Source organism: Parasteatoda tepidariorum, chromosome 1, assembly GCF_982258835.1.
Source record: "Parasteatoda tepidariorum strain Cologne lab strain chromosome 1, Ptep-v5.0, whole genome shotgun sequence".
Classification (NCBI taxonomy): Eukaryota; Metazoa; Arthropoda; class Arachnida; order Araneae; family Theridiidae; genus Parasteatoda; species Parasteatoda tepidariorum.
The window spans coordinates 34,180,169-34,198,514 of record NC_141755.1 but is presented as its reverse complement, the minus strand read 5'-3'; the positions used below and the strand labels follow the sequence as shown (position 1 = coordinate 34,198,514).

The 18,346-nt window shown below is 23.9% G+C and overlaps 1 protein-coding gene across 2 annotated transcripts in view; it reads right to left on the bottom strand.

Moving 5' to 3' along the window:
* Nucleotides 1–822: 822 nt before the first annotated feature.
* ZnT86D (solute carrier family 30 member 7) overlaps nt 823–18,346 on the bottom strand; it is a 39,895-nt gene continuing 22,371 nt past the window's right edge. For both annotated transcript variants that reach the window (XM_021148826.4, XM_021148827.4), the window contains 10 exons: nt 13,164–13,265; nt 12,066–12,179; nt 11,284–11,371; nt 10,338–10,461; nt 9,500–9,571; nt 8,281–8,337; nt 7,253–7,388; nt 5,936–6,026; nt 3,119–3,268; nt 823–1,344 (listed from right to left, as the gene is read on the bottom strand). In XM_021148826.4, coding sequence (XP_021004485.1) covers nt 1,297–1,344; nt 3,119–3,268; nt 5,936–6,026; nt 7,253–7,388; nt 8,281–8,337; nt 9,500–9,571; nt 10,338–10,461; nt 11,284–11,371; nt 12,066–12,179; nt 13,164–13,265 — 982 coding nt within the window. In that variant the 3' untranslated portion in view covers nt 823–1,296. The remainder of the gene's footprint in view (nt 1,345–3,118; nt 3,269–5,935; nt 6,027–7,252; nt 7,389–8,280; nt 8,338–9,499; nt 9,572–10,337; nt 10,462–11,283; nt 11,372–12,065; nt 12,180–13,163; nt 13,266–18,346) is intronic.

The window sequence follows — 18,346 nt, the reverse complement described above, 5'->3', positions numbered from 1 at the left end:
AGAATTTTTTTTAACAGAACAAGCTATTTTATCTCATGTTCAGATCACATAATCAGTGTTGAAGTAAAGATATACTAAATGATGCATAGAAAAGAAATAGTTTTAAAAATTTTGAAAAAGCATTGAGGGAAACAAAGAAGTATAGAAATATCACTCTTCAACTAGTTTACCGTATCGTACATCTTAAAATATAAAAATTTTAAAAAAAAGGTCTTTCAGAAACTTGTGTAGCTTTAGCAAGGTCAAGACTTCAGATTTACAATCCTTCATTTCTTAACATTTTCATCGCAAATTTTTAAATTTACACCTTAATTTACAGTAATGAAGTTGAATATATTATAAGAAAAACTAATAAAATCTATTTTCCCTTAAATATACTTCAAACTGAAAATTACAATTGTACAGATGAAATAATTTGCAAATGTAAAACCTCCATTTTTATTAGTTAAAAATGAAATAAGGTTAGAAAATGTATTATAATATGCATTTTTTAAACAATTAAATTTAATTTTTGAGCATTAAATTGTTGTTTGGAAAATTAATTGCCAGTTTGTTGGACTATATTTAAAGAACTTCTAAGTAACATAATTAATATAAAAAGTGCATTCAAAATGGTAATTAATTACATTTAGGCATGATAAAATTTAATTTAATTTAGTACACACTATTTTCTAATGTCCCTTTCTCTCATATTAATGTTTAAGATAGACCAATTTTTTCATGATAAAATAAAAAAAGAATAGCTTTTAACATATTTTAAATATACTTATTTCATAGCAATTTAGGAGGTATAAAATAAAATTTTTTACTTTTTTAAAAAAATTTTATTTTGTTGAAAGACAGTTTTCTTCTATGATAGAGTAAACAATGCACTAAATAATCCTCATGAAATAAATGCCAAATTCTAAACAAATAATTTAAAAAGAACGATACCTGTCATATTGATATTTATTACAAAATATTACATAAAATGTTAAAACAAAATTTAAATAATAACAGTAATTAACAACAATGTTTATGAAAGTGCTTGGAAGTAAAAAATATATAATTTATCGATGATATTTTAGACTAGCTAAGATGAAGTCTAACAGATGCAGCACCCACAATATTTATACACCATGCATCCAAATACAGAATGATTTTCAATGACATCCAGACAAAAAAAAAAGTTTAAAAAGTTCAATAATTCTTCAAGGCCATCCACTTCCTAGCCTCTCTCACAAAATTTCCCCACCAAACAAAGGTGTAAACAAAAAGGTAATTAAGTAAAATCCATAATAGTTTCAATTTGTTATGCTACACTAAAGCGTAATCGATCTGTACATAGAGTTGCCGCACACCAACCTGAGGAAAAAAAGTTTTTTAATAAAACATATAGTAATCTTAAAAATTATTTAAATCATTAAGAATATTGCGGTAAAAGGAAAAAATAATTTATTCATACAAAATGCGTCAATTTGTCTACATTCTTAAAGAGGATCTTCCATTATCCTCCTCCTTTTAGAATTCTTGTCAAATATGAAATATACATTAAGGGTTGAAAATTTATATTTAAGCAGGGGTGAATAAAGGACTACTGAATCCCTATACAGGGAAAGGTGAGATTCAAAAGAACAAAATCTATTTAATTACCCAAGGAAACAGAGAGAAGTTGAACGCAGATAGTTAAAAATCCTTTTAATCGGGTTTCAATCAGCTATTCAACATATAGTGGATCTCACCTTCTTCAGTAATGATTCTACTGCCTTTCATAGTGTCATAATTTATGCATAACCCCGTCAATGTGAATTTTCTTACTTTTTTTTTTACAAGAATTTTTAAAATGTACGTTAAGAGCATTGATTACAAAAAATATAAATGGTATGAGTTGAAAAATAACAAAAACTGTTCATTTTAGATAGTTATGGCAGATCAATGCTAACAGGAAGACAAGTATAAAAACGAAAGATAAGATCCTGTAATGCTGCCCTAGTGAGCTGGTGCAGGAATTTAAGGGTCTTTTTTCCGACTGCATACAAAAAAAAGGCAAAGTAAAAAGTAAGAGTCAGTTGTGACTATATTGCTCCAACAACCAGGGTGTAGGTTAAAAGCTAGATTGATGTCTATTCGTTTTTGATAAATAATAAAAATTCTAGTGAATTTGCTTTTGGGGTTTTTTTTCCTGAAGAAATACTGGGGTTTTACAGCCTTGCTACAATGATGCAATATAAATAGCAGAATTTGCTGGTGTAAAATAATGTTGATAAAAAAATTTTATCCAAAAATTACCCATCAGCACTTAATGAAAGTTAGTATTTGTCACTGTAAAAGAGAAATAATGATGTTAGCTATGATTCATGGGATATCGATATTGGTTTTTCACAGTTTCATGAACAATACAATTAATAAATTAAATTTATTCATGAATGAAAATTAATTATACCATTAAAAATTTTTTTTAATAACAAACTCATAAAAAAAGACATTAGGATATATTTATTTATATATAGCTTATTTACATATAGCTTATTTATAAAAGATTAATTTTTGTTGGATGAGACTCGTAGGTCACCACCATAAAGTACCCAAAATAATTGCAATCGAACTATACTTCCAATAATACACAAGGTAAATGATAACTATCTAAATAAATTTGATAAATGCAACAGGTTTATTAATAAATGCCATATTACTGCATCATATTTAACTTAGTTGTTTATTCATCTGTTTTACATCAATACATCTCTTTGTGTACTTTTTCAGATAATTCATTTTCTTATGTAATGCTTCGTAATTTTCGTAGGTTTTTCTTTTAGTTATTTTTTATGACTACTCTGCACTTTTTTATTCTTCTTCTATTGGAGACATTACGTATATTTTTTTTTTAAAGTTAATTTCTGCCAAAGTTGATTCAATAAACTTTATTTATCCTGCCTTACAAAGATAACCTTTTTAAATTGTAAACAGTTTGAATTATTCTACAACCACGCATTTTAATTAATAAATTATAATTACTCAAAATATATGTGCAGTTAATTTGTTTTCTGGAGCAAGAACTACTGAAGATATATATACAAATCAAAGCAAAATATGATTTACCTTTAAATTACAACTTACTAATACTACAAAAAAAGCTTACTTGAGTAAAAATATTGTGAGTGTGGCTTAATAAGTATCTAGCATCTGCAGTAGGAGCAACTTCTAATTTTATCGTACCAATATAAACATTGCTACATAATGTCCAAAATCTAGGTTCTTGAACACTATAAACTCCATCAAGTTGCATTACCTTAAAAAAGGACACATTTTAATAATTAAAAATCAACTGAAAATAAAGAGACAAGGTTTCTAAAAATAAAATAAAAACATGTAAAAAAAACAAGCCATTTAAAAAATTTCAAATTATTATGTGTATATCACAAAAATTAATAAATGTAACAAAAAAAAATTCAGAATATAGAATAAACATTTACAGTTTTGCTATGAAACTAACCTATTTTTTGAAAGTAACCTATTAATGCTTACTTTTTTAATTACAAATCACTAAAACTTAAAAAATATGTTTCCTAAATTACAAAATGTGTGCAAACTACAATATACTGATGAAACCAAATGGCTGTATTTTAAAAAAACAAATAACATCAAATAATAGTTATTGCTCTTGAAATGAAACATTAAGTTTTGTAAGAAGGTCATATTACAGTAGCATTCAACTTCATTTATCTTATACATAAAACTTAATTTTAAAAAAAAAACACATTGAATTAAAATATTCTTTTATAATAATAATATAAATTTTATTAATAACTTTATAATAATCTTTAATAATTATAAAATGGTCTCAGAATGTATTAAAAAGTAATCAAAAAAGTGATATACTTCTTTTTCATAGTGAATACAAACATTAGACAGAGAAATGTTATGCACGTTAGATATACTATATAATAACCCTTAACTACAATAACAGAAATAGTATGAGTTTAATATTAAGTTTAAATAACTAAAAAAAACTTAATATGAATATTCAACTGTGCAAATTATTTGATCCATAAAAAAAATTATAGAAGAAATATATTTAGTTTCATAAAAACTTCCAGATTCAGAAAATTTGAAGGTTTGATTAAAAATAAATAAAGGATTATCAGCAATGGCCTAGTTTTGGGGAGGGTTTGGGAGACAAAACCCCCTCCAAAATTAAACATTACTTGATTAATGAACTATAGTAGGATAAAAAGGACCTAGATATAAAAAGTTTTCATTCTTCATTTTATTTAATTTAAGCGTTACGAATGAATATATATATATATATATATAATAAATAAATAAATACAAGAAAACACGAAGAAAGTTAAGAAAAACAATAAGTTTCATTTATTGCGCTTACGCTGCAAGTAAACAGAACTCATTAGATAAGTTCAAAATGAAGAATAAAACAAAGAAAAATAATAGACATATGAAAAAAAGGGGGGAAATAATAAGTAAAAAAATAAACAAGTTTTTTAAAAAAAAAGGATGAAATTTTATTTAAAAAACCGGAAAAAAACGGGGGGAAAAAGATATAATCTTTTCTTCAGCCCAAACGATTATATCCGCAAAACAGAGTGCTTTCTGATATTGTATCAATAAAGCCAAAGCAAAATATATTAATACAATAGTGTGAGGAGCACTCAAAAAAAATTTTTTTTAAATAACAACAAATAAAATAGATCACAAAAAGTAAAAATAACATGTAAAAACAGAAAATAAAATAAAATAAAAAGAAAAAACATTAAAACCAGATCAACTTACATGGACAGAAAATTTTTCAAGAATGATTTAAAAATGTCTTCGCAGAAAGATTGCCAGATTACAAAACATGAAAACAAAAGCGTAAATTGAGAGTAACAAGAGGGTTTTAAAGTGCCGTTCTTACTGCACTGCTGAAGTGATTTGTTATTCTGAGCTTTGATTTGTTAGTTACCAAGGATGGGCCCGAAATGGATGTGCGCAAGGTAATATTAAACTGGATAATTTTAGAAAATGATCATAAATAGTTTTAGAAGATAGATATTTATTTAAGAAAGCCTATAAAATAGAAAAGAGAAACATAAATTGCCTGTTTTGCCAATAATTTTAGCCGCGGATTTGCACGATATGGATTAGCACATAGAAAAATTATTTAAATTATTAAAGAAAAAAATTTTAATAGATAATTTTTATATATATATATATATATATATATATATATATATATATATATATATATATATATATATATATATATATATATATATATATATATATATATATATATATATATATATATATATAAGTTCAAAATGAAGAATAAAACAAAGAAAAATTAAAGACATATGAAAAAGGGGGAAATAATAAGTAAAAAAATAACAAACAACAGTTCAAAAAAAAAAGAAAAAAGGATGAAATTTTATTTAAAGAACCGGGAGAAAAAAAACGGAAAAAAAAGATATAATCTTTTAATATTTAGTTTCATAAAAACCAAATATTACTTACGGATATAGATATAATCGTGTGGGCTGATGAAAAGATTATATCTCTCTTTTTTTTTTGAACTGTTGGTTGTTATTTTTTTACTTATTATTTCCCCCTTTTTCATATGTCTTTAATTTTTCTTTGTTTTATTCTTCATTTTGAACTTATCTAATGGGTTCTGTTTATTTGCAGCTTAAGCGCAATAAATGAAACTTATTGTTTTTATTAACTTTCTTCGTGTTTTCTTGTATTTATTTATTTATATATATATATATATACATACACACACACATTAGAAGGAGATTACCGATTATAACTCCCCTCGAACAAACATTAAAACTATGCTGCTGATTATCAGGGATGTCAGATTAGAGGGAATTCAATCACAATGTGATTATACTCTACAAATCAGAAACTCTGAAAATGACAAGCAAAAAAATCAAGGTCACAATCCAGGCATACATACTCTTTGGTAAACACCAGGAAGAACATGATCTAAAGCTTTAGGTGTCCTTTGCATTAAAACACTAGTAGAATCTTTAAGCAAAGGAATCACACTGAAAAAAATAAATAATATTAATTTTTACAATTCATAATAATTAATTATTTTTGCATACTTATGTATAATTAATGCAATTTTAATTAATTAATTTTAATTAATTACTTTCACATTTAAATATTTTTATAAAATTGACTTTTATTATTACATTATAAACTATTAATAATTAGCAGTATTATATTATTTTTTATAATTCCAATTAATTTTAAATTCAAGAATATTAATTTTAAATTTAAAAAATCAATAAAAAAGCAAAGCAAAACATTTAAAGCACTTAATTAAGAATTAATTAAATTATGTTTAGAAAGAAAAAGCATTGCGAAAATAAAAGTAACAACAACAAAAAAAGAGCAAGAATGAGGAGGGGACTTTTTGAATTCAGACATTTATTTTAATTTATTAAAATTAATGATGTTTAAAACTCATAAAAAATTTGATGTTTGAAAATTTGTTTTCAAATAATAATAAAAAAAATCCTAATAATAAAAATTTATTATTTCTAAGCAATATTTCTTTTTAAAGTATTAAATAACAGGTCAACATTTAAGCCTGACTCAAGTTTGCACTCCCTCAAATTATCAAACTCAGTTCAAATGTTTCATATGTGTAATAGTAAAAGTGCTTTTTTTAACTGTTATAAAAAATTTATTTTCTTTCTGCTACTGATTATCTTGAGTACACTTTTCCATTGCTAATTTTTCTGAATATTTTTTTCCTCTGAACCTTTATTTTATCAGAATAAAGCTTTTAGTTCTATAAATTATCTTAGAAATCTCAAATTATATCTTTTGAAATAATGCAACAAAACTTTAAATAAAAAAATGCAGAAATACACAAATCAAAAAATTTTCTCTTCGCTTAAAGTATTCTCCAGAAATACACAAAAAGTATAATTAACATTAAAAGGTCCAAACTTTCAACTGCTCTCCAGACCAAATTATCAGGATCATATTTCCCAAGTTGCAGCTACCCCCATATGTTAGGTGTTAGGAATCATAATCCGTCAAAAAAAGTCTATTAACTCAGAGAACTCACTCACTTTGCGTCCGATTTCGCAGCTTAAAACATTGTAACATATTTTACATATAAAAGCAAGCATACATTAGCATACTGAAAAGAAAATGCTTAAAAGAAGAGACAAAATAATTTTAAAAATTTTATAAGAAAATGTGCAAGAATAGCTAAAAACTACATCTGTGATTTGAAAACTAATTAAGTACTTACCTGAAACCAATCAGAGTAGCGATAAACATTGAACATATGGGATCTGCAATCATCCAACCAAACTGGCTCATTAAAATGGCTGATACAATAACGCCGACGCTTCCTAATGTATCAGCTAAGATATGAAGGAACACACCTACAAATATTCATTTTATTGAATTTAAAATTTGAATATATTTACATTGTTAGCACATATTTTAATATCGTGTGATAAAAAGATAAACAGGCATGTTTCAAGTCTTGTTACAAGATTAAATTATACCAAAAAGCTTAATCATTTATTTATATAAAGATTTTTTTTTCTTTTTTAAAAAAAAAATATATATATATATATATATATATAATTGAAGATAAGTTAAAAAGAAAAAAATTTTAAAAATAATTTTAAAACAATTAAAAAAACATAATAATTAAAAAAAATTAATACATTTAAAAAAAACTAACTTGTAATATGAAAATTTTTTTAAATGTTTATATTATATTTAGTTTACTGAAATCATTCAATTAGTAAACAAGTGAAGTTTAAAAAAATGCATTTCATTTATTAATTAATAGATAAGTAAATAACAATTATGTTCAATATATAAATTTTAAAAATGTAAATTTTAAAAGAAAATTTCTTAAATTATATGAATTTGTGATATAAATTCTTTGATATTTACTTTAAAAAAATGTAAAGATCTTTTTAAATTTAAAGTTACTTTCTTTTCCAAAACTTTAATTTTTTGTTAAAAATGTTATAATGTACTTTGATTTCTTTGAATTGACATACTTTTAAGAGATTTTTTGAGGTGCAAATAAATTTTTTATGCTATCTCCGTTTTAAAGTTTTTGTGAATATCTTCTTAAATTGTTTATATAAACATTTCTCTGAACACCTGTTTTTTTAACAATATTTTAAAACGTTTGTTTAAACATAAATTTATTACAAATATAAAATTTATTTTATTAATTACATGTTTATGAAAGATTAAAGATAAAAAAAATAATAAATATATCAAACAGAACTATTACAAGTAACCAATTACCATGCATAATCTGACTATTTCCACCATTTGTTGGTTGCTCTTCACTTTTATCATTCCCTAAAAATAACACATTTTTTATTAGTATTTTTTCCTCTAAATATATTAAAATTACTTTTATTACTTTCTGAAAACAAATTACTGTATTTTATTACTTTAGAAGTTAAATTACTTTTTGAAAACACTTTTAAACACCTAATATATTAAACTGCATACATAAAGTACTGCTGAAATTTTTTTCAAATGCATTGCATATATGAATAAAAATTAAAGTATTTCTAAAAATAATACGCAATTTTTAATTCAAATTTTTAAGCAGTTAGTAATATGTATTACTTAATAACAAAGTTACATAATCTATGAAACAATTAATACTGATTTTACAACTAGATTTTTAAATTTTTTTTCAATTATTCCTTCATAAATAATGCAGCTAAAATAATATAACTAGCAAAATTTCAATTTAAAACATAAAATATATTTTAAAAAATATGTTTTTAAACTTGCAAGTAATAATAAAAAAGGTGAGTAGAATCAAAAATGTTAACAATAATCTCTAAAAATATCAAAATTAACTACAAACTCTAACAAAATGTAAATAATAATAATCTTTTCATAACAGATTGATGCAAGCTACTTAAAAAATTGCAATAGGGATAATTCGAAGAAAGTGAAATCTTTATCAACACAAAATTAACAAAGATGGAATAAATATTTCAATCAAAGCATTGATCAATACTTTAGCTAATCTCATTAAAATTAAACTATTGTTTTCTTTACATAGTTCTAAAATATATCATCCTCCTCTACTGGCGGAGGTTATGTTTTTATAGAAAACTAGAAAATGTCTATAGGATGTAATGTTCAGGCAACACACAACTCAGGTAACACTATATTCCAAAACAATTAGATGCAATATTAACTTGAAGACTTATAAACTAAATAAAAACAATTTTCTTATTCACATAATAAGATTTTCTTTAGGCGTAAATCACTGATCATTGCAAATAAAAATTTCAGCATCAGAAATCTTACCACTTTATCTTTAATGTTAATTTCATCAATGATAAATACAATGGTTTACTGCAGAGTGCATAAATGCATTTCAATAAATCAAAAAACATATGATTTTCTTAAGTAATTTAAGATTTTTTTAATTTATAAAGTAACTTAATATTTCTTAATTTATAAAGTAATTGAAATCTTTCATAACTCTACTTACCAAAACCATGGGAATGGTTATGACCATGCTCGTGATTATGTGATTGTCCACCATGGCTGTGACCATGATCTCCTTAAAAATATATAAATATTATTCCTTCAATACCCTCAATACTAAATTTTAAAAAAAGGATTAGAAATAAGAAATTAAATTTCTATTAAAAATAAAAAAGGATATTATTCCTCAGTAGTTAAAAAAGAGTAATATCAAAAATTGCTAACATAACTTCAATTGAATTTATTTTAGTAACTATATTCATCAAACTAAAATCAAGATATATTAAAAAAGCAAAATTATGTATCCGGTAACGATTGCAAAAACTCTAACAATGAAGTTTGTTTTCACAACAAAAAAGTGTGTAACTAAAAAAGCATCTAAAAGAATAATTTATGCAATTGAAAAGATAATACATTGTAACTAAGGAATCTTCGGAAAATATAATTTTGTATTTTTTTCTCCCCAACATAAAGTTTTTAATAGCTAATGTAAATTCATAAAAATTTAACAAGCAAGAAGATTTTGGATAATATGTTTTTTTAATACCATGGCAACATTAAATAAAAGAAACAAAAAGTCTTCCGACTTTATTAAACTTTCCAAAAAGTCTTCTTGAATAATAAAATTACGGATTATTTTTTTTATAACTCACCATTTATCAAAAAAACTAATTTGATTGAACAGATTTTAGTAAGTTAATAAAGTTACTATTGTAGTAATATGGATCCTATGTGTTAATTAATATGTTAATCCTATAATAGTAATAATGATCCTATGTGTTAATTAGTCTCATAAGGATTACTTACCATAAAATAAAAACTAAGCATAAAGTAAAACTTACCTCCACCATGTGAATGATTATGCCCATGTTGAAAAGCAAATATTCCTACTAAATTAACAAGAAAACCAAGCACTGAAACAACAAAAAGCCTTTCATGCTTTACTTCAGGAGGCTCTATCGCTCTCTATAAAAATAAATAAATTAATAAATAAAAATAAAGCAAGGCCATTCACATAAAATATTAAATGAATGCAACATTTTTAGCATTTTGATGATGGAAATTTATATAATAAATACATTTGTTTAGTGTCAAAGGGGTTATAAAATAAGTCCTTAATTTTAAAAAAAAGAGCAAATTTTAAAAAAAAGAGAGAAAGAAACAAAAAATGTGATAATGAAATAAGAATTTTACTTTTTTTATAAATTCTGAGTCCCCAAATGTTTCACAATAACTTTTGCTGAAGAAACTATTTAAATTGGAAACGGAAAATTCTATACCCATTTCAGAAGTATATAATTAGAATTCTCAAATAGTGCCTGTTTGTTCTGAAACCTTTCTAATCTGGATAAAATGTAATTAATGAATAAATATAAATTCTTCTTTAAAATAAAAATAAAAAAACAAGAAATAAAAAGCGTACAAAAATAAATTGATAATATCACCACAGTTTTATAAACTCTTAGTTGTCAAATATTTTGAAATAAATCTTGGTTAAAACTATTAAGTTGATTTTGACATCAAAGAAGATTTAAAAAGGTGCATATATTTTGCTTGTTTTTTAATTTTTTTATTACAATATATTTTTTTTTTTTTCATTTTGCTTTCTGAATATCAGTGAGTTACAATAAATTTATTATTTTTAATAAACATTTTGTTATGGTTTGTAGTGCATACATTGTTTCAAAGTCATAGGCTAACTATCAACGCTCACAAAACTGTTACTTTTTTTCTTCCTTTGAGCCTTTTAAACATAAGGAGAAAAATTATTAATCACTATTAACTTACTTCGACAGCTTCAGAGAAAATGAAGAATGCTATAAATAAAAGGAAGAGGCCATTTACAAAGCCAGCTAACACTTCAGCTCTGACGTACCTGGAATTAAAATAATATTTTTAAAAAAATTTAATTATACAAATTTCAATCAGATTAAACTTATAATTTATATTAATTTTTATTAGTTATGCCGTAATTATGTAGGAGAGAAGATGATTAAGACACTAATTTCTTTCTTAAATTTCTATTCAAGATAGAGGGTTTTAAATTTGTGTGTGTGTGTATATATATATAATAACATTGTATGAAATATGAACAGTAACAAGTACTGCAGGTGGAAAAAGAGAAGTTTTTTCATATAATCATTTTTAATAGCAGCTTCAGTAGCTTTTTATGTAATCATTTAATGACATGTATCGCCTTATACGTTCAGGATTTTAAACAAAAAATCTTACAAGTAATCCCCAAGGGATAATTCACCAATTATAATAAGCTATAAAACTTAGTAAAATGTTTAACATTTAAAAAAAAAACTTAATTATTTTTCCATAATTATTTATTTCTATTTTCCTCAATTGATACCTACTACTTATAAATTAAATTTAGTTGTATATCATATCTCGGTTAATTTGACAGGATTATCGTCTTCCTAATGAGTAAGTACTTCTATCTTTGTATTTTTGCCTGCTGATTTACAAAATAAAGTTGTTCTGTTACTCACAAAAAGAAAATTTACTTCATAAAATGTGCAAAGAGGATACTCAAAAGTGAGAAAACAAAGTAAACGACATACCCGTATGGATATCGATCATTTGCTCGCCATTTAGTAATCACAGATGCAGCTAAGCCAGCTAATAGAGCTGTGCAATCAAAAAACATATGAAATGAGTCAGATATGAGTCCTAAACTGCAAAATATAATGGGAAATATATAGTTATTCCACAACTTTTATAGTAAAACCTGAAACAGAACTTAATCTTATACCAAGAACATTTTTTACCAAATAGTAACTTACAAATGCACCAAAATAATTTTTAAATTAAACACATTTTTTTTTCAGTTAAAACTCATTTTGTCAATTGTTAATGAAAAAATTTTATTAACATTGCTTGGTAAGTTTTATAAAATAATTTATTAAATTGAAAAATTGCTTTTATTTTATAAATAAATAAGCAGTAATAATGAGAAATATTTCTAAAGAAATAAAAAAAAGAATTTGCTTATTCTCATGACTAAAATGTGCTATATAATTTTTCTATTAGCAATTCTTTTTTATATACAGATTTTAAAATAATTCAAGTCAATAGTTACAAAACTAAAAATAAAATATGGTAGTTAAGGGATAAAAACAAAGTTTATTAAAATTTAGGTACACTTTCTAAAAATAAAGCACGTAAAAAATTTTTTTATTGTTATTCAGCAATTACACAAGCTAAACAACAAGATGCAATGAGCATTCTTACTTATTTATTTTATTTAGCTACTTATTTTGAAATTAAATAAATAAAAAATGTAATACTTTCTTTCGAAAAAAATTTAAAAAAAGAATTTCAAAAAAATTTATTTCAGTTGTGTCCATTTAATAGTACACATAAAATCCTAGAACTAGAAGAAATTAATTAATTAATAGAAGAATTTTCATATGGATTCGTGAAAAAATGAATAATTATATATAATTCCTTGATTACTCCTAAGTTTAATATAATATAAAATTTTGATAATTTAAAAATCATTTAAAAAAATTAAGTAACATTAAAACAATATTTTGAAATTTATTAGCAAGCATACATCATTTATTAAAATTAGTTTGTTTTTAATATAAAAATGGTTTTTATCAATAAAATGTTTTTAAAATAAAACGAAATAAAATATTTTTAGAAATTAATGTTACCTGTTTGTCCACACACCATAGAATAATTCTACAAAAGCAAATGAGAGATTGAGCATCAAAAAACAAAATAAATTCCTTGAAGTTTTGTCAGCTAATATTAACCTAAAAATAGAAAATATAAATTTTAAAATATATTAGTTTTTTTTCTTAAACGTATAATAATAAATTAATCGAACATTTTTATTGAATTCTGATCAAATTTATAGTGGAAATACTGCTATTTTTAAAACAATATATGTTAAAAAAAATGCATATTTAACAAAATTTATTCGATTATAATTAATTTAAGACTAGATATGGGATGATTCATAAGGCATGATATTAATATATATTGTTAAAAAAAAATTTTAAATATGTATCTATGCCAGAAAAATCTTAGTATTAAATGAGAATACATTTAAAAAAAAACACATATATTCACAAAATACCTGTATAAAATTATAATTTTTCCTAGCTGTCTCTTAAGATGTGGATTACCCAATTACAATTGGAATTTATGGAATTACACTTTTAAACTTAAGGGATCCACTAAAAAACTACTTTTTTAAACTCTTAAACTAAAAATTCAATAGATTCATAAATAATTAAAATGTTTTTAAAAAGAAAATTAATAACTTAAATTTTTTTAAGAAACCGCTATCATAGCTGTTCATTGCAGAATATGCAGCTCGAAAATGATACCATAAAATTCACATTGTTGTATAACTGAAAATGCTTCAGAAGGCACATAATTAAAGTGCTCTGCACCGGCAAGATTATCACATTGATGTTTGAAATCATTTAAACGGTATCACTAAAGCAAATTACACAAAACAATAAATATTTTATAAAGAGAAGCAAAACAGAAATACACAATTTTGACTGCTTTAATGCCAACAAATTAATATTTTCAATAGTTGGCACAAACATAGTGCTCAATTTTAAATACACATTAACGTTAATCCAACAACCTAGAATTAAAATGAATTATACTATTTGTGTATGTAGATCAGTATAGAATTAGGCTTAACTACGATTTCAGATTAAACTTCTTGGTGTTATATTTTAAATAGTTTTTGCTTTCTCTAATTTTAGTTGATAGTGTGCAGTCCAGCCAATAGCAACACGGTCTACAACTTTTGCTGTTCGCCACGATGCTATAACGAAACCCCACACATCTTCATTCAAAAGGTGTGTGACATTGGCTGTTGAGTTATTTTTGCATTTATTTATATTATTGCATTCTTTATATCGCATTTTGCACTACATTTGCTTTAATTTTCGTCAGCAGCTTTTGCGCGTGTTTATCAGAACCCTAAATGATGATTAGCATTTTTTTTTTCGCGGAACCCAGATTTAAAAAATAAAGTTCACTAAAAATAAACATATTAACCAAAGAAACATTACTAATCATTTGGAAAATATTTAATGGAGGTAATTAAATTAATTTTTTAACCGTTTTATTAAAAATAGACTTAAAATTAAGAGTTATGTCAGAATTTGCAGATCCGAAGGGGGAACTAAATAGTTTAGTTGAAAATTAGGTTTTTGATTACTCATAAGCTAAAAATAAAATAACCGGAATTTATGGTTTTCGTTGAAATGAAAACGAAAAAGAACTGAAGAAACGAAACAAACATTGAGAATAGTTATCAGAGAAACACATTTCGTTATTGTTGAATTGTGTTATTTTCTTTGAATCGGAAAGTTTGATAGGAAGTACTTGCGTAATTATTATTATTTGAAAAATAACACTATCTTTTTCACTGACATTTTGCTTCAATAATTTCATAAAAAAAGGCGAAATATTAAATAAATAATAATGATTTGAATATAAATATAGTTACATGCATAAAAAATCATTAATGTTTAAAAAATGTCCCAATTCTCGGAACCTATGTGACCCTTTCAAGGAAACCTGGAATTCCATGGAACACCTTTTGGGAACCACTGTAATAGAGTTTAATGGGTTTAAATAAAATTTTGTAATAAAAAATGCGTAATATTTTTTCTAAATTATATTTCATTATATGTATCGCACCCTGACAAGAAAAGTAAAAAAACAGCAATTTTGAGGATATGTCAATAAAAAAATATGTATGGAGTGCCCCATATCACTAGCGAGACTAACGAAGAAAATTAAGAAAAACAAAAAGTTTTAGTACTGCACATAAGCTGTAAATATATAGAACCCATAAACTAAGTTAAAATACAGAGAAAATAAGAAGAAAAAAATATATATATTTTTAAAGAAGAAAAAAAATATTAATAAATTAAGTGTTTTTTAAAAATTTAAAAAAACGCGGCAAACAAAATAAGGAAACGATATCATTTTGTCATCAGCTCACACGATTATATCGGTAAAAAGAGTGCTTTATTGTATTAATATGGCCAAAATAAACTATTCAACATTTAATAGTACTAATATATATAATATATTAAGCAGGGTTCGTGATTTTTTTGATTTTTTTAGAAAAAATCAAAAAAGTCAGATTTTTTTGATTTAAATCGGATTTTTTTGATTTAAATCAGATTTTTTTGATTTTTATTCAAATACACTATAAGAACTTTGATTTATGACAAAAAAGCTTTATAAATGTTTAATTAAAATTATATTAATATTAAAATTATATTATAAGAATATTTTAGAAGCTCTAACTACCTAAAACAATTTTTCATTATAGTACATAGCTTTGAATGCATAGCAACTATTTCGAAACAAATGCATGATTGAAATTTAAAGACTAGATGAAATAGAGAATTTAAGGAATACTTTAACTATAAAACAAAGTTTCAATTACCAAATCATAATTTTAATTTAAAATTGTGATTTCCTTTTTTTCTCTCTCTTGATTTTTAAAATGACTAAATAAATGTAACAGATTGTGTTTATTAATGCAGTCATTCATCAAAAAATAAATAAATATTTAATCTATATATTTTTATATTAAAATATTTGTTTTTAATCCTATATCAAAACAGATAAGCTAAAAAAAATCTATATACTCATTGAAATTTTTTTTCACAAAATTTCTTTATAAAAAATCTGATAATGTCAAAGATACTGTAAACATATGAGAAAAAAATACTTAAATGTTTACTTTAATCTGTACTTTCAATCTCAAGAGTCAAGAGTTTTAAAGATGTAATTTCGATTGTGTTAGAATTTAACACATACCAAGAAAGAAAGTAATTTCGTTAACTAAAATTAATTAATGCAGCAATTTATTTAAAATAAATTTTAAAACTAAGAAAAGAAATAATAAAAGTATCAATAATTTAAAACACTGTTTTTTAACTTTTTAAATCAATATGTACATAAAAAAAAATTTGTTGATTTAAATCAATGATTTTTTTAAAAAAATCATTTGATTTAAATCATGATTTAAATCGTGATTAAAATCAAGTTGATTTAAATCAACAAACCCTGATATTAAATATTTAATAATACTTATATTATAGAGAGATATTATTAAATCAACTTTCACGTTCATTAAGGTCTAACAATTAAAGAATATGCAACTCTTTAAGGTATAAAAAACAAAAAGGATTTTGACAATATTATGTTTATATGATGATAATAATAAAGATTCTTAGCGTTATTAGCATAATATATTGATAGTTTTAAATGAGTAGAACACATTGATTATATAATATTCTGCTTGGATACTACTAAAAAAATTTTTATCCTCATCAGTAGAATACGTTGACAGTTTTTGGATAAGAAATAACATAACTTGGATTTTTTTACTTAAAAAGATTTTTGAAGAAAAATTTTAAATATATAACAACTTGCAATATTTTCCGCCTTTGCTCTTCATAACAATTAAAAAATAATTAAAAAAAAAAACGCCCAAAGATTAGGCAAGGGCTAACATGCACACACGTGACTGAGTTAATAACTTCTTCACTACTGAAGTATAAAGATATAGAGCAAAAAAATATTTAACAGTTTCGAATTTCTATTTTACTGCCATAGGTCATTATTAGATAAAATAAAAAAAGATGAATTAAACTGCCAGGGGGGATAATTTTAGGTACACATACGGGAACCTCAGATTTCAACTAAGTAAAATAATATAAATATTTCAAATGTTTAATAGCACCTAAAGTAGGAACAAACGTGCATATTATATATAAACGTGCATGTTATACAATGCATTGCTGCATGAAATCTCAGTTTCAAAACTATTTTAATTATGCAAACCACCCAAGATATATAATTATTGAAAATAATCTAACATTAACAATAAAAAATATATATATTTACTAGGGGGTAAAATTTCAGAAATACGGAGAGAAAAAAACATAAGAAGTTAAAGTTATGAAATATATGTACGTACCTTAATATAAAACAATCAGCTTAAAAGTACCCGAAAGTTTCAGTGGGGGGGGGGTAAAACTACTCATTTTCTTATAAAGTGTTTTTAGAAGCTAAGAAACGATGGTCCACATATGTGGACCGAGGTAATGAAGAGGATAAAGCATTTTACTATTATCATGAATGTTTTAAAAAACTATATATTCGACTTCAAAAACTCAGACTTTTCCTAAAGTAAATGCACTACATCAAATTCAAAAACAACCCTATCTTTAAGATCAATACGTGAATATTTTTACCGCCAAGTCCCAATTTAAAGAAAGTACCAAGTGAACGTTAAAGCAATTATTATTATTATATTGCATTATATTATAATAATTATAAGCAATTATTAATCGCAAAGAATCGAATATTACAAAAGGATTCAGGAATCTGAAAAAAGTTTTTTTTAATAAAGTAAAACAATGTAAGGACAAAAGCTAAAAATGTACTCTTTAATTGGCCCTAATTAATATTATAGTACTAAATCTTTTAAATTAAAAATAGAATAATATTTCACAATGAAATTTTTAAATGCAAAACACGCTTAGGTAATTTTTTGTGTCAACAGTACGCTTTATGACTGTGACATTAAAAAAAAATTAGGTCTCTAAAGAAAACAGTTAATAGAATCGAAAAGAATGCTAGCTTTTTCTCTATAAAAAACTTACTACTGTTATGGGGTTAAACCATTCGAAAAGCAACGAAGAAAAAAAATGTTTTTTTCTTTAGAGATAATTGAATAAAATCTGGTAAAGATCCTTTATTGCAAAACAAGTGAACTGTGCAAATCAATTTTTTGCAATGCAAAATAAAATGGCGTAAGCAGATTTTTTTTTTTTTT